The sequence below is a fragment of the Aythya marila genome (assembly GCF_965140915.1).
Source record: "Aythya marila genome assembly, chromosome: 3".
In the NCBI taxonomy this organism is placed as follows: Eukaryota; Metazoa; Chordata; class Aves; order Anseriformes; family Anatidae; genus Aythya; species Aythya marila.
This window is the reverse complement of record NC_139044.1, coordinates 11589842-11611825: the sequence shown is the minus strand read 5'-3', so window position 1 is coordinate 11611825 and position 21984 is coordinate 11589842. Positions and strand designations below refer to the sequence as shown.

Below are 21984 nucleotides of genomic sequence, written 5' to 3'. Positions count from 1 at the left end.
AAGCTGTTGCCTGTATTTTTCTAACAGGTGTTGATGCACGCATCCGTGATTTGATTCCACAAAGTCATAAGCACACGTTCAATGGTATATCTAGGAGTTGACCTCAGTAGGATCAGGCAGGAGCCCGGCTAAACATGCGTGTGAGCATTTGCAAAATCAAGGCTTAGTTATGCCTCTGTATAACAAAATGCAATTTGACTTGGAAAACGCTTTATCATGCTCTGTAGATACCATGCTACAAACTAGTTACAAACCAGTTGGAAGCACGGGGCACGTATAAACGCACTGGAAAGTCAAGAAGCTCCCTGCTTTGCTAACAATGAAGGAGAACCTGTCGCACGCTGCCGTGTGGACACGTACGGAGCATATGATGGCTATTTATAGCACTAATGACTGTAAAACATTTGCATGCCAATCTAGATAGCTCGTGCACTTCAAAAGCAGATGAGCCAGAAGGTGTGTTGTCCAGAATGGCAGGAGGAGGGGATGGGAAATGAGTATCTGGCATCGCTGGGGTTGCTGTTTAACCCCAAGCGTTGCCAGAAGAACGGAGCAGGCAAAATCAAAATCCCAAGTGGTTTTGCAGCTGCATGGAGGATATCCGGCACTGTGAATTAAATCCTCCTGCTGCAGTGTTACCCATCCTGAGCATCTTTCTCAACAGTTCTGAAACACTGTCCCCACCTTCGTTGTGCAGACCCTGGGAGATATTCCTGGGATTTAGTTTTATTAGCATATAAATAAGAAATTAAGAGTATAAAAGAGTTCGGGTCAAGTCACGTCTATGGGCTTTGGCTGCTGCGGACTGCTAAGCCCAACCTGAGATCCTCTCATTCCTGAAATGGTAACTCCCACTGTTTGCAGCATGGGCTAACAGGTTATTTATGGCACCCACTTAGCGCTGACCCACTTACTCAGCTCAGGACAACATCCTGGTGTTTCTTTTCGTCCATGCTCTGCTTTCACAGCCAGCCTGGTGGTGGGGACCCCCTACCAGTGCCGTGGGCTGCCCACCCAAAGCCCCATGCTGCTCCCTGCGGCTGTCCTGTCTCTGTGTGCCTCCATCTCTTGGCTCCCCGTCTGCCCAGTGCCATCAGCTCCTCCCGCTCTGGGTCTCAAGACCAGGTAGATGGTAGCCATCCCTTCACCCATCCACCATCTGTCCGTTCCCTCCCATCCCTCATCTTCGTGTTCTTCTGCTCTGCCTCGATCTCTGTATCGGTAAAAGCAACGTCCATGTCTTTCCCTGCTGCTCCTGTGTCTAAGCATTTGTAAATGGCATGACCATCCCATAATGAGCCTTCCCAAGAAATGATGCTCCACCAAAGGCCAGCCACGATTTTAGGCCGCGTCATTTTGCACAGGGAGAGCCAGCAGGGCTTACAATTAAATTGCTCGGATAATTTGAAGCCTGAATTGTTTGTTATAGAGATCTGAAAATTACTTCTCCAGAAATGCTCTGACAAGTTTGACCCAAGCATACTGGACCCGTGTTCTAGCTCAAAGTTGAACATTTGCTAGCGTTAAAGGTAATGCCTGGAAAACCAAGAGGCTATCAAATGGAAGTTACTTTCCCTTTTCTTTCTTTTGTCCTCCCTTCTAAAACTAACTAAACAAAGGAAACCGTGTAAAACCGGGGTAGAGTTGTAGTCAGTGGTGTGCATTATTATTTCCTTGTAAAAGGTTAAGTTCTCTTCCTATCTTAAATTTAGCATCCGTTTTTGCTGGAAATGCTGCCGGGACAGCTGTTAGCCTGTTCGAAGCCTTCGGAAGAGGCTGGACGGGAGATGCAGAGCTGCCAGGGGAGAGAAGCCCGAGCGAGTCTGCGCTAACAGGAGGCCTTTTTAAAGGCTTCCTTGAAACACAATATTGTCTTCCAGGGTTAATCCGGGATAGTAATAATTAATTGTAAATTGAGAAACGGCTTTTAATTCTTCAAAACTAGAAAAACCTGATGCACCAAGCCCACTCACTTAAAGGGCAAGCAGAAATAATGAGATGTGGCCTCACAAGCCAGGAGGCTTTCAAACTGTTCAGCTTCTAGAAATGGAAGTAAAATATGAATGACATTCCCTCCCTTTTTTTTTTCTAATAAATTTAGCGTCAACAATTTTTTAAAATGCATTTGTTTGCTGAATTAATGTGATTTATGTCTTGTATCGCACCATCTGTGGCTATCTGCACACACACAGTTTTTCATCAACACAAATCACTGCAATTACACGACCAGTAGAAGGGAGAATGTTGATCACCAGTGATAAAACCCAAGATGGATTAGTGTCGTGTTTCTTCTATCTTTGTTCCTTATCTTAAAAAGCCATCCTTGGTTGCTTTTTTCTTGTTCCAACTCTTACACTTTTTTTTTTATTTGCTTGTTTCCTACTACTTGAGTGAGAACCATGGTAGGTAGCAGTAGGCTTCCTTAATGCAAACACAAGGGGGTTGAAGTTGCAGTTTGTGAAGATCTTTTTGCTTTATGAGGGTGGCATTACTTTGAGTAACAAAAGATTTTATTACAGTATGGGATGATGCTAGAAGTTTTTGGAACAATGCTGTTTGAGTGTCTTTGCTGCTCATATTCTCCGGATTTGCATTGCTGTGAAGATACCCTGGGAGATATCTAGAATCTGTCTGGGCAAATCAATGAGTTCAGGTTGGACTGTGCAACAAAAAATAATTAACTACCGTACCACTGTAATGAAGCCAAAAAAATAAGAAGTAATAGGGCCAAGCCTGTGCTGTTCCTGTAATATTGGATATGTTTGTGTTTGCTTATTTTGACTAAAGCTTCCACTTGTGTTTCTTGAAATACTATGATATGTAAGAAGGTGCTGTATTGTAATCTTTCGTTTCTCTGTTTTTAAAGGCGTACGATGGGTTTGCCAGTTTAGGAATATCGCGGTTGCTGGAGCCTTCTGACATGGTTTTGTTGGCGATTCCTGACAAACTGACTGTCATGACCTATCTCTATCAAATACGGGCGCATTTCTGCGGCCAAGAGTTGAACGTGGTCCAAATCGAGGAGAACAGCAGTAAAAGCACGTACAAAGTGGGGAACTATGAAACGGACACAAACAGTTCTGTTGACCAGGAAAAATTCTACGCAGAGCTGAACGACCTGAAGCGGGAGCCCGAGCTGCATCCGCCGGACGGTGGTCTGGCAGACTTTGCTTCTCAGGACGACTCCGTGTTTGTCAACGACAGCGGTGTCGGCGAGTCCGAGAGCGAGCATCAGACTCCCGATGACCATTTGAGCCCGAGCACGGCTTCCCCTTCTTCTCGCAGGACTCGAAGCGACACGGACCCCCAAAAATCCCAGCAGAGCTCTGGAAGGACTTCTGCCTCTGAAGAAGTTGGGAAGTGTAGCACTACGGACACAACACAAGCACAGCCTGTGTTGGGGAAGAAGAAGTTGCTGAAAGCTGACACGTTAGACTTGAGTGACTTGGCACATGTCAGCGATCAAAAGGAGGACACATCGCCCACCGTTGTCGGTGAAGATAACGACAAGAAAAGACACCAGAGTTCAGACAGTACCATTGGTTTCTCAGAGCAGGAAAAGCTGGGGCATATGGGATCCACAGAGAGCACAAGACTAGATCCTGGTTCGCCTGTCGCAAAGCCAAGTTTATCACCTACTTCTAACCTTGGGTACTTTTATAATAAGGATGCGGATCTTGCAAAGAAAACGTGTGCTTCTCCGAGGCAAGCAGAATCTGAATCTGACAACGATGCCAGAACGGCTTTAAATCATGCAGATCCAGCTGCAAAAACAGCCCAGGTAAGAAACGTAAAATTTCTGTGTGCCTGTGAGTCAGCGTGCAGATTCTGTTCAAGTCCTTTCTCCGTGTTTGTATTTTACACCATATCTTCAGAATAGATGGCAAGGTAGGTTGTGTGCTTTTATTGTTGGACAATAAATATTTTGACCAGTACGTGATGCTGAAAAGTGTCATTACGTGAAAAATGCATTTATAGGAATTTTCCTCCTGTTAACCTTTCCAATCTCCTCTAGCTAAAGGAAGAAATGTATTCCCCACCAGTCTGAAGAAGATGGCTTCAAGGCTTTTGCCACTGAGTATGGCAACACTTTTCTTCCAACTAATGTATACTGTAGCAAAAACTGAAAAAGAAAGATGTACCAATTCGTTGAGCCATATTCAAAAAATGTCAACTTTTCAATGCCTTGAAATATACCAACCATATTTCCAGATACTATCTGAGAAACCACACAGCCTTGTGAACATAGCCTACGATGGTGAGGTAGAAACTCCAGAATATTAAATGATGCTGTTCTTGTAGCGGCCTCGAGCATGTTTCTTAACCACAATATCATTTTCCTTTCTATAAAGATAAAAAGTATATGCCCACCTACCTTGCAGATTTGTTGTGAGGATGAAAGTTGAATATTATATAAATGCTGAGCGTTATCAGTAAATAATATCACCACAAAAATATGTTAGAAATGTTATCAACTCTGTTTACAAAAATCCCAAGCCAGGCTTATAATTTTACTCCTGTGAAGAACATTCGTTAGTTTTGGCTTTCCTTGGCTTTGTGCCATTAGCTGTGATAAGAGAAGAAGAATACAGCCAGTGTTACGGATTGCTTCAAACCTTTTTACATTTTTTCTCAAGTAAGCACCACGAGGATTCATTTTATTGCAAGGGAAGCAGCCCATGGATAGGTGATGGCCAAATATTAGTTCTAAAGCCAGCTAGTTTCTTTCTTTTCATCGGTGAAGACTCATGACTTTTTTTTTTTTTTTTTGTCTCTATCCTTGTGTACTAGATGAGAAAGGAACAGTTTGGCCCCCAGAGTAATGCAGCAGGGAGATACAGGATGTCTTCCGTGCGGAGCTTTGCATGTGCAAGGTTGTAGGACAAGATGGCTTTAAAGACTTTTGTCTGTTATTAATCTTCTGTGCATTTGCACATGGTAATAAAATCTCAGATGTGAGTCTCAGTCTTAACTGTGAACACGTAGTCATTGATGAGTCTCAGCTGTTTCCATTTCCACGTAGTCGGAGGAGCACAACCTGCAGCATCGCTTCCAGCTCATCCGAAGGCCCAGAGATGCATTTTCCTAGAGTCCTCACGGCTGAGCCTGACTAAGAAGTCAGCACGTGGGAGTTTATATGTATGGGAGCTCATTTCGCAGAAGTCCCCTTTCTGTTCTTTCTGCTCTGCGGTATGATCATTTGCGTGTACAAAGCATGGACTTTCTGGTGGATGTTCACATATATGAAGGAGAAGCAGATATTTTTGCAGGTTGTCTTGCTTTGTACCCAGCCTCTTTGTGTTCAATTTTAAGTTATAAATGAGCGATACCCATATAAGTAGCCAACAAAGCATTATATTTGCATACATATTAAAGTAAATAAGTAAACACATGGTATATTTAACATAGTTAGCTTCCATGAAGCCAATTATTTTTTTTCCACGGTTGCAGTTTAAAGGCATTAAATGTTGATAGAAATTAAGTTTTAAGGGGAGGGAAGTCTATTTGCATTATAAAGGCCTATGAGTTTTTTTTTATTTTATTTTACATTTTGATCATCTTTACTTTTCATTTCTATAGAATGCTGTCACCTCATGAAGCTGCAGTCTGTGTGACTCCTGACCTTTATTATATAGGAAGGCTCCTGGCTGTTAACTACTGTATAAATGTTAAATACCCTGAGGCTGCCGTGCTGTTAATTATATTTCTTTATTTTTAAGCAACGAATGTTGTCAAGACAGGAAGAACTTAAAGAACGAGCAAGAGTTCTGCTTGAGCAAGCAAGAAGAGATGCAGCTTTAAAGGCAGGGAACAAGCAGCTAACGAATACGATCATCCCAGCCCGCAATAAGCAGCTGAATGATGTAAGAAATACTGGCCAATATGGCAGTTTTTTCACAGTTAACATTTACCGTACATGCTTATGTTTTTGTGGTGTTTTTACGTACGCATCCATGTGTTTTGAAAACGGTTCTGCAAGTAGTCTTGGCAGAATATTTCTTTTCCACGCTCAGTGCCCCAGTGCTGTGATGTGTCGCGTACCCTCAGTTCACTTGAAAAGAGTGTTTCTCCTGCTGCTACGGCCAGCAGACAGATGCCTTAGACTTCACTGGAAGCAGAGGTCTGGGAGCACCTTCTTTGATTGGCACTGCAGTTTCTAATGGGATGAAAAACAAAAGTTACTTGTTAAATGATAGTGGAGTAATTTATGCTATTTTTGATTACTTCTCTTTTTTCAGTTAATGTAAATGCATTCCCCAAGCCTGTGATGTCAACTACTTGCTGCTTCATAAGTGGTAGTGCACTGAATGAGGCTGCTTGTGACAGTCTTGTAAAAGAGTTGATGGAACAATTCCTTTTTATCACGAAAGTTGATTATGCTGGGGAGATGGGAAAGTGGAGCCGGGGAATGAGCTCCAATGTTGAAGCAGCTATGGTTGCACCTCCAGTGGCCTCAGTGGTGACCTGGAAGGATACGTACTCTCTGGAGATGAAAGCTAATTAATTTTTATGCAAACCTTTGCAATGTGGGTTTTGTGATTCGAACTATTGTGCATTAGAGACGGTACTGGCAACTAAGAATGTAAATGTAACTGAAAAATAACGATACAGAGAAAGGCTTGAGTTTTTACTGATTCACATCTTTCAGAGGCTAGTCCTGAGGGGCAGATTCAGCTTTTTACATAAATGGGATCACACGATCAGAAAATGAAGACAGTGATTTTACACATCTCATTTCATCCTCTCAACTATCTTGGGTCCATGCTGGACCTTTTTTTCCATAGACGATTCCCCTCCAAACTGGCAAACATTTCTTTTTTTTCTTCAAAATATATTCATACATGTACACACATCTTAGTTATCTAATGATAATACAATGACATAGAAAATGCTGGGATTGTTTTGTATATAACTTTTTCCTAGATAAGTATAGTATAGGGTAAATATAACTTTGGATTTATTTTTTTAAACAGTTTTTCATATACCAAGCAGCATTAGAGGGATGCTATAGATGACTGGCTATTCAGACAGAAATAACTGTAATTAAAGTTGCCCAACATTTTCTTATTACAAGCCCCTAGTTTTGAAGTTTTTGTAACTTTGCTAGTATTTAATTGTTTGAGCTGAAATTTTCCACGTCAGCTCTTTGCCTTAGGGTATTTTTTTTTCTGAACCTCAAAAAAAAAGAGCCTATTCAACCATTTCCCTGAATTAGATTGGGTGACTGCTTTATCCATGTTCAAAATGTCTTATGGGAAAAAGGTTCCATCCCCTTGAAAAGTCTGTTCAAAACAGTTAAAGTTGTGTTAATAGCACAAGATCATTAGAGAGCCTTGAAGTTTGGAAAAGTTTGTAAGTGTCAGTAAAAATTGTCCGCATGGGCACAGCACAGCATGAATGTCTTTTACTGTTGCTCTCCTGGTGATCAGGGTCCATTCTGATGCAGATCATAGTACTGGAAAGCAAAACTTTCTCTCTTAGACTCAAACTCCTCCTGCTGATGAAATCCAAATGGCAAGAAAAGAAGGAGCTCTTGCGCTGGCACGCGGAGGAGAGATGCCCCAGGTAGAAGGCATGGAGGTAGATGGTGATGTGAAGTCAGAGAGTAATGAAGACTGTGTCTATGCCACAAAATCCAGCTGAATGGTAGGAGACAGGGACAGAGCTTTCAGGGTGAGCCAGGCTTGTAAAGCTCGGGCAGCTGGATATCCATGGGGGCTTATTTCATTTGTTAGAGCAGCTGAAAAATGAATTAGATGGAAACCTGCAAGAGAAAGAAGGGTTGTCTCTTCGTGCTGCTCTGCAGAGCCCAAGTCTCATTCCCCCTTTAAAGTGTTGAGAGATGGTACCTTGAACTCAACATATTCAAGTTGGCAGGTTCTCTGATTTCTAATTTCCAAACCAAGATTATTGGGGATGGGTTTATGGAAGCTTAGAATGCACCCAGCTGTAGCCAAGTCAAGGAGAGCTGTGCTGTGAGCCCCTCTGAAGTCCTGGGTCCTCTGAGCAAACAGGTCATGGGCACTCTTTGCTTCAGCTGACTGTAACATAAGGATAGCAAAAGCTCCTCGGTTGGAAGGGGTTGTGGAGATGTAGTTTGGAAGCTCTTAGACACAATAGTGAAGAGCCCTGAGAGAAGTTAATATTTGTGTGTTCAGAGAAATGTTGAAATAGTATATTTTAAACAAGGTGTAGGGCACACGGTGAACGAGGAGGGTAAAGTGAGTTAGTGAAGTGTTGTTCACTCATTTAACATTTTCAGTCATGGCCACTGAAAAAGTAAAGCACTCTGTAGAAAAAATGGTGTCCACACTAAAGACTATATGAAATGAGAACCAATGCAAGGATTTATAGCTAAGGTAATCTGGACATTTTCTTACTTTTGAGCACGTGGCTTACCAAGCTCAGCGTTCTCTGAATGCATTTCAGTGGGAAATGTGTATTTGAAAGGGGATGTCTTGAATGGATACTGGTATAGTATTCCTATTTGATGTGCTATATAAAAGTGACATATTGTATGCATGTATGCATTAACATATATAGATGGTAAGATACGTTGATTTTTTTTTTCAACAGATTTGATCTTCATAGAGAGGAGATCTTTCAATGTGGTGTGGTCATGCCAGTTTACTTATTTGCCATTGCTTATTTGCTTGTTGGAAAATAGCACAGACTGTTCAGTGTTTTCTGGTTATTAAGGTTAATAAGAAGAACTTCTACTTGAGCATCTTCTTGTAGTTGCATTTTAGCAGAGTTGCAACCTGGGCGCAATAATGTGCAGTGCAGTAGCCCCGCGGCGGTTATGGTAACCAGAATCAACAGTTTGTAATGTGAGTTGGGTTAGGCTGCTTTTTGGGATGATTTGAGAAGAGAAAATGGTTTGAAATAGGAAGAGTTCATTTTTCAACAAGAAAACTTTAAAAAAGGGAGTCCAATAATTTGAAACGTCACTCATCAAGTTTGCAGTTACACCTTCGTTGACACCTTCGTGAAAAGAGCTGCAGGCAGCCCAGCCTTTGGGAACCAGCAACCCCAGTTAAGCCTGCAGTGTCATTAGTTACTTTTGAAAATCCTGTCTCGTAGGCTTTGCTGTGCTACTTTCCATTTGCCATGTGAGAACTCTGAATTGCTGTTTTCTAAGTAAACAGGTGAGAACAATGTACGGTGTGTGGGGTTGTGTTGCTGCGTGAGGTCATCAGAAGGGAGGAAATTTCCAAGGTTGTTCTGTGGCCATAAATACGAGCTTCCTGGTGTAAGCTCACCTGACTCGTTGTGCTAAGTGTCTTCATCTTCTCATGTTTGTGCTCTGGGGTGCGGTTAGGCCCATAGCGATAGTCTCGTGTGCTTTTTTTTTTTTTAATTTTTCTTTGTAACTCAGAAATCAGTGAGGTTACAGGAGCAGAAGGCATTGAATTTGCTCATATACCTCTTGGCTCGCTACCATTTTCCTCTGAATCATGTGTTTCTCATTGTATCCCAAGCTGTATACTCTTCCCCTTCTATGCTTCATTTTTTTTTTTTCTCTCTCACTATATTCATCTTACCATACTGTCCATTTAAACTGCCTTTTCTCTACTTTTTAACTTTTCTTCCTTAATAGTTGCTTTCTTTACACTTTCTTGCCTTAGACCTCTTCCCTTTGTGCCTTCTGCCCCACCATCTCCTATCCCTGTCATCAATCCACCTGATTCAGACCTCCTTCTCTGCTTGCTTTCCTCCATCCACAGCATACCAGCCCCTTTTCTTTTCTCCTATTGCTTCCCTCCTTGCAGCATGGGAGAAATTTTTCCCCTGTTAGATCTGCTCCCCTAGTGCTTCTCAAGAAGGCTTAAATCTGCAAGCTGTGTGTGTGCCAGCCTGTACAGAGGTATGTAAGCCTGTAGGCAGGTATTTGAAGTCTGAGAAGAGACTACATTGGTCAGGAACGGCTTGAAAGCATGCTTATGGGTTGGGAGGATCATAGGAGGGAGGATCCTTAAAATTGATGCAGCCTTTTGGAGACTGGAAGAGTTAACTGAAGAGCTGTATGAGCAGACTAACAGACTTACTGATCCCCTTCTGGATGCCTTTCTCCCTGGTAGATTTACAAATAGCTCAGCCTTTCTTCTCGCTTTCTTGATGTAGGTGTGCATGCAGTGACTCTTTTACGAGATGCTTCTGTCATTCCCAATCTGGTGTAGCAGCTGTAATCACTCAGCTTTTAACCAGGAGAGCCTTTTTATTAGCTTAGTCATTTTTATGTAACTCGCCTCGTCTCGTGATGAATATCACAGTGCTAGGATGGACGTCAGCTCTCCCAGCAGCCACTGTAAAATACAGCCTTGCAGTGATGGCTGTTAACACATGGACCTTGTGTGCATGGGATGCTGTAAAGTGCAACCTCCGTGGCCAAGTGGCAGGTTAGAGGGGTCCAAGGCAAGCTGGAAGTGCCGAGGAGGTGCAGGGCCGAAGGGGCTTTCCAGCAGGAAATCCTGACTTGCCAGGTGCAGAGTGGAGCCCGTAGTTGTTGAATCTCGGCCGAACTCCTCCGTCAGCAAATAGCTGCGAAGGCCAGTGGCAAAGCGTTTGTCTTTTTCTCCTTTAATGACTGGTCCGCACAAAGAATGGAAATTTCCTGCAGCTGTCATTGGCTCTGTAAACTCCAATGGTGATGGTTGTGGAGTCAGGGTGATTACAGAGAAAGGAATTAGGAGTTAAGAAATGCGCAGGCAACTTTAATTAACCTCCTTTGTGTATATGCATTATGATGCAGTCTTTAATTATGTGATCACATACTATTTTCCCCAAAGCAATCGTGTCTCATTTAGCTCCGAGGACTGAGGTGACGTAGCAGGCTGTTTGTCCAGAGGACCTCTGTCCTTCTGGTTGCAGAAGTGGAAGGTGTACGGCCAGCGAAGCAGCGATGGTGAGGAGCGAAAGGCTGAGGTCATGGTGAAGGCTCTCAAAAGATTTAAATGTAATGTTGCCTTCACCTCCGAGTTCCTCATCGGTGCTGCAGACTCTCCCGAACCAAGCTTCCTCCTCGTGGTCATTAATTGTGCATCCTTCCTCTCTGGATGGCCATTTGAGGTGAAGGTTTAATTTGCAGATGCACTGGGCATCCGGGTCCGTCAGGGAAATCAGTTGGAGCTGTGCTTTAGCCATAGAAAGGGCTGCATAAAGCTTAGTATGCTGAAAAAAAAGCAGGTAATAGGCTTCCCAGAGTGAGCATCCAGCGTTAGATCCTTTTAGCGGGATCTCTCCGTCTCAGTTCTCAGCCGAAGAACAGGGTAATAACACCACCACGGGGTGTTGGGAGAAGGGAATGTGATTAATGCTTTTGAGGCGCTTAAATACCGTAGTGATGAGCTCTGTAGAAAAGCCCTTGAAGAAATTAATAATTCTGCCCACAGAGCAGGATTTGAATATTGCAGAGTAAAGCCTGGCGCTACATATTGATGGGTCTACGTATTGAACAGGGAAAATACCCCAAAGTATTGAACACCACCGGGCAGAGCTCAGCTCCAGGCGGAAGGTGGGTGAGATCGGGGGACAGGAGAAGGCCGTGCCACGGCAAGGCTAATTAAGGTTATGCCCAGCAGTCTTGTTTCTGGCATCTCCTAAAGCACGTGTCAAAGACTTTTAACTGGTTTTTGCAAGGCAGACAGCTTCAGTGGAGAACACCGTACAGCACGGCCTTCATGAGAAGTGGTGCTCATCCGGGAAAGGTTGTGTTCGTCTTCCTAACGCGAGCCACAGATCACTCCTGAAGTTATTTGGGTTCTGCATGAGCTGAGGATTCCTCCTGAGTGAATTTAGGTGTGGGACTGGGCCCCTCGCATGGTTTTGGCCAAAGACCTTTTGTATTTCAGATCTTGCACAGGTTCTGGGATGCAGGAGTTCAATATTGTGATACCCAGAGGGAATTGCTCTGTCTTTTGCCTCTCGTGAAACAGGAAAACAGTAATTATTTCTTCACAACGGCATTGTGAAGATGATTAAAAAATTGTGAGGGACTCCATGTGTAAAACAGGGGTTTAAAAGCATATTAATATAATCTGCAGGAGTGTGTTCAGAGAGCAGGCCTGACACTGCTGCTGTGCCTAAACACAACTGTTGCTGGCCTGCTCTCTGCGCAGAAAGATTTGGGCTTCCTTATCTCCACCACCATTATTTAATATTTATTCAAGTTGAATGACAGCTATAGCTGCCTGAATATATATATGTATAGGTATATATATATATATATATATATATATGTATAGGTATATATATATATATATATATATGTATAGGTATATATATATATATATATATATATATATAAAGTTTGAAAGAGCATTGAGGACTATCTTCAGCTTTTGTAGTAGAACTTGGAGGTATGAAGCACCTCACCAAAGAGCTCTTACCTCCAGCCATGCAAACGCAGCCTGAACACAGAGGGCAGCAGGAAAGGGTTATGCCATGAGATTGTTTCTTTCTGTTCAGAATATCGCTTTTTATTACTCACTTCCTCAAAGGACTTGTTGCGGCTGTATCTAATTCATATTTAATAAGCTCTTTCTACTTCAGGTGTCAATCTGTTTTGCCCATTACTTTTCATTTTCATAAATATTTGAGTGCAAAGTGATAACTGTTTTTTTACGTCCATGGTGGCTGGGTAGAAATGGAAAAAGCTTTTTAGAAAAGCTCCAGAAACGGACAAAACCTAAAATGAGATGAATTTGTATATTCTTTAATTCTGATTCCGTACATTTGCACAGACACAGCATATTCCATCTGCAATGAAATAAAAATAAAGCATGATTTCTCTGAACAAGTGCTCAGAAAAAAAAAAAAGCTTTATTAAACAGTTTGATTTATTGATCATGTCCTCCGATAACCTTCCTGCATCTCTGAGCAAATAAGCTCTGCTGTGTGACCAAAAAGTATACCGTGGTCAGCCTGAACAGAGGTGGCACAGAATGCAAGTGTAGAGTAGACAACAAAAAAGGACATTTTAATTTGCAAGGTGCCTTAAAGTCAAGTTAGCACTGCAACTATTCTTTCCTCCAAAATTTTCAACAGTTTCCTGAAAATGAGCACCAGATAGCTTTATTCAGATATATTTATTTCTACCTGAAACCAGAATCCTTACTTATATCGCCCTAGGAAAGGCATCTAGATCATCAGTGGAATTTTTGCAGTCTCCTTCACTGGAAAATAAATGCCTGTGACCAAGGTGATATAGTATTAATTCATTTAAGAGAACTCACCAAAGTTATGCCTATGGTGCTTTTGGTTTTGAGAGAGTGAAGTTGGTCTTTATTAATTAAACATCTAACATACATTTATTGAGGTGGAGGACTTTGCAGCTGGCAACCTTGGTCTTTTAATATTAATTGGAAAATATTGATTGAAAAAAACCTAGCCTGTCATGCTGATAATTGTGACCAGATTTAGATATGATCACTAGATCTTCTCGAGATTACAAAGAAGCAGTTACCATCTAATTGGTAAAAAGATTGAACATTATTTTGGTAATCCCTGAGCTTTGGTAACTTATTCCCCGTTGTTCATTTATATGTCTTGTATGTATGCCACTATAAAGTGGTTAAATATGGTTTAAGCTGATAAGACTATGCTGTATAGTATTTACATTTCATGAGCATTCCAAGTTTTATAGCTGTTTTAACAATATACTTTTCTTTAAATGAAGGTCAGACCTGCTGACTGAACACTTCAAAACCACGACTGAACTGATATTTACTTCTTTATGATGACATGCAAAGGTTGAGATAGTCTGATCGCGTTTCCTTGATGGCAAGAACAAACAAGTTGTTTTATTTACCATCACTCAATACATGAAAAATAAAAATACTCCATAAGTTTCCAAGAAGGCTCTGTGTCTTTTGACTTCGTATTTGATCAGTTTAAGCACTTCCTGACTATGAAATTGTGATATTTCTCTGTACAGAAATAGTGACGTGGACAAGCACCTTACGTAGCTGGGAAAATAAATCAATTAGGGCAAGTAAATGTAGTTCTAAGAAGAATTAGTATGCACTGTCAGTTGTATACCGGGACGGATTTCATGAATAAAGCGGAACCTTTGATAATGCAAGACAAACGTTACGCAGTTTGGGTTTTCTATATAAATGCTTGAGATTCTCAGTTGAATTTTCTTGGTGTTATTTCCATAACCTCCGTCTACTTACACCAGTTAAGCATCTAAATATAAATATGCAGTTGTTTATTATATATATGTTAATTCCAGGTGCTGTGTAGTCTGCAGCCATAGCATTAACACGCGTGCTCCCAGAAAATATGCTGTTGGTTTATTAAGTGAATTTTCAGATCATCAGTTCAAAAACTTGAAATATTTTCTCTCTGATTACAAACCTTAGCCAAAAAAAAAAAAAAAAAAAAAAGGTCTTGGTGTTTCAGAGCCCCTCTTTTGTGTGTGAGGCGAGACCCGGCTTTCTTAGCATCTCGAATGCTCTTTTTATATTGCTGCTAATAACTGTGGACGTTTTCTGTGCGGATGTTCAGTACACGCTGTTGTGAATCCCAGGATGATATCGCCATCACTTAGAGCTGTATTTTGCATCGCCTATTCTGTTATTGCTCAGCATGCACGAGGGTAGAGTTAAAATCTTTATTCATTTCATTTAAAAATGTTTCTTTTGTTCTCCTTATCATGTTCTGGCTTTCCCAAGGATATATGCCTTGAACGAAAAGTCACATGTGCATTACTAATTGTGTGCCATTGTATTTACAGTTCCTAGTGGTGGCACTGTGAAGCTACTAATTCTTTTGCTTCACTTGATGTAAAATAATCTGAGTGTCTTTGATAGCAGTGAAACAGTATTAATTGTTTTGTACATTTCTTGGTCACTCTTCTTAGGTGGTCTTCATAATCTATTAGAACTTTCAGCCAGATTTTTGTAATGTCATGCCTCCAGCAGTGATTAAATTGGTAATTAATGAACAGGCCTTGGCAACATAAACCACATCCCGTTAATTTTCCCTTTTGAGTTTTTAGAAGTTGTCGTCTCTGTCGGAAAGCATTGCGCCACCTTGCTACGGCCCCTTGGCATGAAACCACGACGGCTTGATTTTTTGCAGCCATTAGTAGATCAGAGCAGTAATTTCACAGTATTTTGGTCAGGGTAATTATAGTACCAAGTACTGAGTAGAGTTGGGAATTCACACAAGAAGTCCAGAAATACCAGGTGAGCTTCCTTGTGTTCACTGGGACGTTATGATCAGTTTAATTGGGCTTTGTTTGATTTCGGCCGCAGAGACTCTTTGTGCCACGGCACTGCAGCCACTTTCCACTCTGGTGTTTCTGACCTGCATTGACAGGAACCGGAGCAAAAAAACAGCTCTTTGAAGTGGGACTCTTTGGAAAGGGCAGCTCAAAAAAAAAAAAAAAAAGAAAAAAAAAAGGGAAAAGCGATGTAAATAGTTGACTGTAGCAAAGCTCTCGCACCGACAAACGCCCTGCGTTCCGTCGGTGGTGGGGTTCAAGTTCTTTTATATTTTCAGCTGGAATGGGTAGCATTTCTTCTATGTTGGCGTAAACACGTAGTAAATGACTGCATTTAGAAATGTGATCTTTTTTAATAACTGGGTTTTACGCGGCGCACGCTGTTCTGCCTCCCTTTGAGGACGCGCTGCTTTCTCACACGGGAAATGCGGAGAGTCAGCCCGCGGTGGCGAAAACAACGCGGCAAACACGTTAATGAGCCTGCAGCTGCACTTAGCAGTTCACATGTCACAAAATAGTAGGTACGGGCATTCATCCTTGAGTGACCGACTATAGGTGTAGTGGCCTTCAGCAGTACATTGTGCACATTAAAGTTTAAATAGTCACTTGCCTGTTGGCTCCGGAATGAAAGGACTGTCACTGGTCACTTCTCCTGAAGCCTTAATGAAACCAAATAGTTTGCTCCGAGTTTGGGTCTAACCATTGGGGTGTTTCATGCAGTCTTGTCAGTTGATGTTCATGAATTGACTTGAACAGAGATCAAAGTGTTTCTCAAAATGGAGAATCGGGGAGAGAGACAGCTCCTTCAATCGCACCACAAGAGCTAATCAAGCCATCAGTTCTTTATGCGCTCTGCGTGCCTTTAGCGTTTAATACCCAATGGTTTGTCAGGACAAATTGAAATTCTGGGGCTGGGGGGGGCCACACTGCAAAGCAACTCAGTAAAATGCGTGCTTCTTCCTTCCAGAGGCTCGTTTTGATAAATTATAAAATTTAAACGTAAAACCGCAGTGGGCACTGTTGATTAAATATTTGGGGTTGAGGGAAAAAAAAAAAAAAGTGAAGGTAAAGGATTCAATGGGCATTATACGCCTTAGCACTGATTAAAGATCTGAGTTTAAAGTGAAAGAGAAACTGAACTCAGCGTGATTTTTTTGTTTCTTCAATTGCTAATGAACTTTTTTCGCTGCAACATTTTAAATTGGATTCAGGAGATAGTTTTTGGAGTGTCAGCTAAAACAAAGTCATGTGAAAATGCTTCTCTCGCTCCCCCTCCCTCTCTCTCTTTTTAATTGATATGATTTAGGCAGAGGAAAATGGTAAGGGGGATTTTTCTATTGCAGAAACAATTTTTAAGGGATTTAGTCTTATTTAGCCTGAAGGCCTTCACACTAATGAGAGCACTTAAGTTACGTCCAGGCGTTGATTAGACAGCTCATCTATCAACTGGAGCATGAGAATTTGTATTTTAGGTACCTTTTATACACTATAAATGTATATGCCTTTTTTTATTGCTTTATACCATTTTCCACATTTTTTTAATTACCTTCTTTGACATCCAAGGTAGCTGTAATGCGGCCGGCAGAGTACAAATGGTAAGAGGGAAATACCATACATTTGATGAGAACTAATATCAAAACTGTATCTGTACAAATTAGCGTGACGAATGCAAATTGTCACCCAAATGCATTCTTTAAACTGCCACAAGACCCCTTAAAGTGTAAAAACATGGAGTCGGGGTAGACATAATTATATAGCTTAAAAAATGCCCAACCACCACCACCGAAAACTGCGAGCCCAGACTCTACCTGTGATTTTTTTTTGGCCGTGTTTAAAGCACAATAGCGTCTTAATTATTTTCTGAGCCATTCGGAAAAGTATAGCTTTTGTAACTTTTTGACATTTCAGGTTTAAAAAAAAAAATAAAACGTTGCCACCAGCTTGCACTATGAGCAGCCTGTAATAACAGTTAAAAAAGCTTTCTGAACTATTTGACAAGATTTCTTAGTGCTGAGGCCATATGCTGTAGCCTTTAAGCTATTTCTTCCTATCAGTTTCATTATCACCTGCCTCTGAGTCTCCAATATCATCAGTAAGCACATGCAGAATCATAATTATGCCATGTACAAGTTCTTTGATAACATGTACAGTTTTCTTCTTAATTCTTTATCAAATGCATTGATCGTGGCATGTGTGCATTGATCCAGGTCCACCATCTGGCTGTGTGTGATAAGCACAGTGGCATCTTTGCATTTCCACTGTCATTCATTGCGCTACAATTTGGCTGCAGGGGAGTAGTGGCTGGGATTAGCCCTGTTCTGCTACTTACTTGCATTTTAAGTTGACACCTCTACAGCGGCTCAGACCACATTACAAACTGAAACACATACGCACGACTTAGTGATGTGACACTCCTCAATAAGCTTACTCCACTAGCTACTCAACAATCTGTAATTGGATTTGTAGGAATAACAGCAAAAGATTTCCTAAGAATTGCTGGGGACAGAAGGTGAAGTTTTCTCATTATTGGCAAAAGGCTAGGTATAGATCCTAGGCGATTGGTATTTTCCATTAAAAACAAGCTGCCAGCAGTTTGCAGGACATTTTCAAAAAAAAAAAAAAAAGAAAAAGAAAAAAAAAAACACACACAGGAAAATAGGATCCGGGCAGGCGGAAGGTTTGCACTCGTTCTTTACATTCTGAGCACATGCCAGCGGGCTGTGATCCCGCCACCCTCCCCTGAAAATTAAGGGAAGGGGGGAGGAAAAAAAAAACTTGGAGCCACCCTGCTCCGTGCTGCTGGTGAAGCATTCCTCAGGAGGGCACGTCCTTCGGCTGCCCCAGCGAGGAGGAAGCTTCCCGGGCTGGCAGCCTGAAAGATGCTGCTCTCAAGCATCTGATCCGCCTGCCAAAACTCTTTGTTTCATAACGTGACTGGGTGGTGGTTTTTTTTTGTTGTTGTTGTTATTTTATTTTAAATTATAAAGTCAAGTTTACACAAGAGAAAATCCCTTAAGTGGAACTCTACAAATGTTGACTCCTGCAATGAGTAAGCAGCTTCTTTCCCTTCTGGCCGTAGCTAGGTTGGTGAAAAGCACCGAAAATGCCGGTTTCAGACTATTGATCCCAGATCAGACTTGATGCCCCGTCTGACGGCACAATTTCGGGCCATTTTTCCGCCTTTGAGACCTCGTTTGTGGGTAACGCCACTAGCGTTGACAGTGCCGGTGACAGGCGTAGCAAGCCTTGGGAGCCCGCCGCCTCAGGTGATTGCTGTCCTTAATTACAGCACACGTAGCAGGGAGAGCACAAACTTGCACGAGCGGAGGAAATTCCGGGGAAGAAGTTGGTGGAGGGCTTGGCTGTCGCTTTTGTTTCAGACCCGCTCTCCCGACGGCCGCTCGCCGCCGCGCTGCTCGCCGCCAGGGCATCGCTCCTGGGATCAGTGCAGGCAACCGAGGAGAGGATGAAAACGGAAAGGGGGGATTTGGAATTACGTCTTTTCGGTCTGCCCTTAAAAAACCGGCGGTACGGCCAAGTGCAGCGCAAAATAGAAATGCTTGCCGTGGTCATGGCGGAGCCGCGCAGCCCCGAAGGGGTTAAACGGGTTAAATCTTATTTATCTGAATAGAACTGCGGGGCTGTTTTGCAGAATGCACCAGCACAAATACCTATGGTTCACTTTGACGTTACAATTTTTTGTTGGTTTCTTTACTTTAAATACTTGAACTGCTAGACCTTTTACTTTTTTCTCTGAGAAAGATGTATTTGTACCAGATTAGAAAAGCTAAACTGTTTCTTTACATTGAATAATCAGCCTGTCATGACAAATCTATCTCCTTCTGCATGAGTAGGTGCCAGTTTGACTAGCTTCTTTTAGGCTCACACTGGGTTTTAAGCTGGATCCATGTGCATGACTGGCAGTGCATTTGTTGGGCCAGATCTAAGGAGCCAGAGAGCGTTCAGCTCCTTTTTGCCTACAAAAGAGCAGCCAGACAACCAGCAAGAGGCCTTGGATGAAGCACAAGGTGATACTTACTTAGTCAGCCAGTCTTTTATTTTATTTTTCCCAAATGTATATATGTTTGTCTTTCAGGAAACTGAGAATTTACCCATTTCACAATGACGCGAAGAATTAAATTACCAATTACATGATCAAAGAATAAAATGACCAATTTTGTTTAAAGCTAGCACTCTTCACACCAGAAATGCTGTTCCAGATGAATCGTAGGTTATGCAGAACAAAATAGGTGATATTGGGAAAAAAAAAAAAAATGAGGCTAACATATTTTAAAAATATCTCCTAGGTTTAGGGATTCGTTTTCCATTTTGCAGCCATACAAGCCCACATTATTGCTAGTTTTTGGTTTTGTTCTTTATTTATTTGTTCCTGAAGGGGACAGCTTTGCTGTGACATTGTTTGTGCTTCTCCCAGTTCTGGACGTTGGGCTGCTGATGAAACTGCTGCTTTCATCCTGCCTTGTCTCATTAGTCAATCAGTGACATAGATCGTGAGCTTCTTCTGTGTGACAAGTGATTTGGTACTTTTTGCGATATTTTATGTTCATGAAAAATATTAGCAAGATGCATCTGCCTTATTGGTACTAAAGCAGCCAATGCAGACACCAGGCAGAAGGCAGAGAATTGAGGAGATGTTTATGTCTTTCTTTTCATTGCTGATGCCTTCCTGTGATCCAACTGGATACCAAAAGGCAAACCCACTGCAATTTTGTTTACATCGTGCACGTCCTGGGCGATTCATGTTTTGCTCGGTACCTGTGTGTTAATGCTGAGCTGTTGTGAAACAGTAGTAGAGACCAAACAGAACCGTGGTCCCCAGAGTGATCAAAGATTTAATCTGACCAGATGGGACAAACTTGAGAAAGATTTTGACTTTCCACTCTGTTTTGCAACAAGAAAGGCTGATTTTTTTCCCCCCGTCCTTTCTTTGTTAGAAAAGGCAGAGATCAGGCCATCCCCAGAGAAATGAGCAGGTGTGGCCATTTACAAGCATGTCTGGTTATATTATAAACCAACATAAGAAAAGTTTGAAATGGTTTGAAAAGATCTGCTAAACAGTTTTAATGTTTCATCCCAAATCCTATTTACTCAAACAAGAGCCGATCAAGGTCACAGCAAAACCCAGCCTGTGCAAACCTTTAAAGCTCATGTAATTTTATTTTATTTTTTTTATTTTTATTCTGTCTTCTGTAGGAACTGAATAGGTACATTTTGGTAATCCTTGCCTCTGGACAAGCACAGAAGTCTTTTTCTTTCTGAATGGCTAATAACAGAGCCGTTCTTCCTGTCTGATGATGAAAGAGGTGGCAGTCAAGTTCTTTCTCTTAGATGTCGGGGCAGAGCACGGACAATTTGGAAACCTGCAGCTCCGTGAATCGCTCCCCCCGTCAGGCACAGCGCTGTTGTAAGTGTGGTGCCGGGGAGTAGCACCAAATCTTTAACTTACACTCCCCCCAGTCCTAGCCCGGTGAAGAAATTGCCTTTTAAGCAACAACAAAAAAAAAAAATACAGGTTGCCAGTTTTATTTATTTTCTTAATAGTGGAAGGACAATTCATTATCAGGCTTGTGGTGCAAACGCAGATAGGATCGTCCCCAAATTCTCTCAAAGGGCGACTGAAAATCCCCAGTAGGGTGTTTTGGGATTTGTTTCCTTTTGTTGAAAACGAGAGGAGATTGCGGGATATTTGGTGATTTAAGGGAGAAGGGCTTTAATGGGGGGTGGGTTTCCTTCCCCCCCTGCAAGGCTCTGCCGTGCTCGCTGCTGGCTGGGTTGGTCAGCTCTCCTCTCAGCTGCTGCTGGTGCTGAGCAGCGTCACGGGACAGGCGCTGACCCCAGCGACTGCTCCACCAGCATTTCACGTCGTAATTCACCTTCACAAATCCAGGGCATCGTTTTTGGCCAAAGTGGTGTCAGCCATTGACGTCTGCGGCGAGTACAAAAAGGACCCCCTAACGGCAGCCCTTCTTATTTGTTTCTTAAGATCCAAAGGCTGCTGAAAGAACAATTGGATAAAGTTGAGGATTGGCGAAGCTTGATTTTCTTGTTCCAGTGAAATGAAACTCCAGGCCTTTTTCTTCCCGTTCCCCTTAAAAGCAGAAGTCTGCTAGGGGGTTGTAGCTGTGTCAAAGCCGTTGGGATGCCACTGCTGATCACTTTAATTACTAGGACTAAGGAGGATAAAATTAAAAGTAGCACCATTGAAGCAGTGGAAGAAAGCTTGCCGAGATGGCGGTGAACTGTGAAATATAAAAATTGCATACCAATACATTTTTATAGGAGGGAAACAAGGAATTACATTACTTATTCGTGAAGAGTTTGTCCTTAAATGGTGAAGTTTTACTCGCTGTGCACCCGTGTGGCAGATTTTTAGACCACTGCAAAGCAATCGGTAGCCGGGGGGGGACTGAGGAAACTTTAACATTGCTTTGGCACGTCAGCTTTGTGGCAGAGGGGTGAAAAATTTTACCCTGTTTTCTCTTTGAGACTGAACTAGAATGAACAAATCGCTGCCTGTGTGTTTGCATCTCCCTTTCTTGGTGCAGAGCTTCTGTCTGTGGGCTTTAACTCCTCCGTCTCCTCCTTGTTTTATTTTCCAGACGGGAGAAGCTGTAAGTTGAAGCCTGCAGACTGCTCCTGAGCTCTTTCCTATCCAGAATCCAGGGGGGGTTGATTTGTTTTTTCGTAATTGTTCAGTGACTCCCAACTCACTCGCTGTGGTTTATGTACTT

The 21984-nt window shown here is 42.1% G+C and overlaps 1 protein-coding gene across 10 annotated transcripts in view; it reads left to right on the top strand.

Annotated features, from left to right (window-relative positions):
- The window catches only part of EHBP1 (EH domain binding protein 1), a 207964-nt gene that overhangs the window by 132795 nt on the left and 53185 nt on the right, over positions 1-21984 (top strand). For all 10 annotated transcript variants that reach the window (XM_082757350.1, XM_082757349.1, XM_082757356.1 and 7 more), the window contains 2 exons: positions 2867-3781; positions 5721-5864. In XM_082757350.1, the coding sequence (XP_082613476.1) occupies positions 2867-3781; positions 5721-5864 (1059 nt within the window). The remainder of the gene's footprint in view (positions 1-2866; positions 3782-5720; positions 5865-21984) is intronic.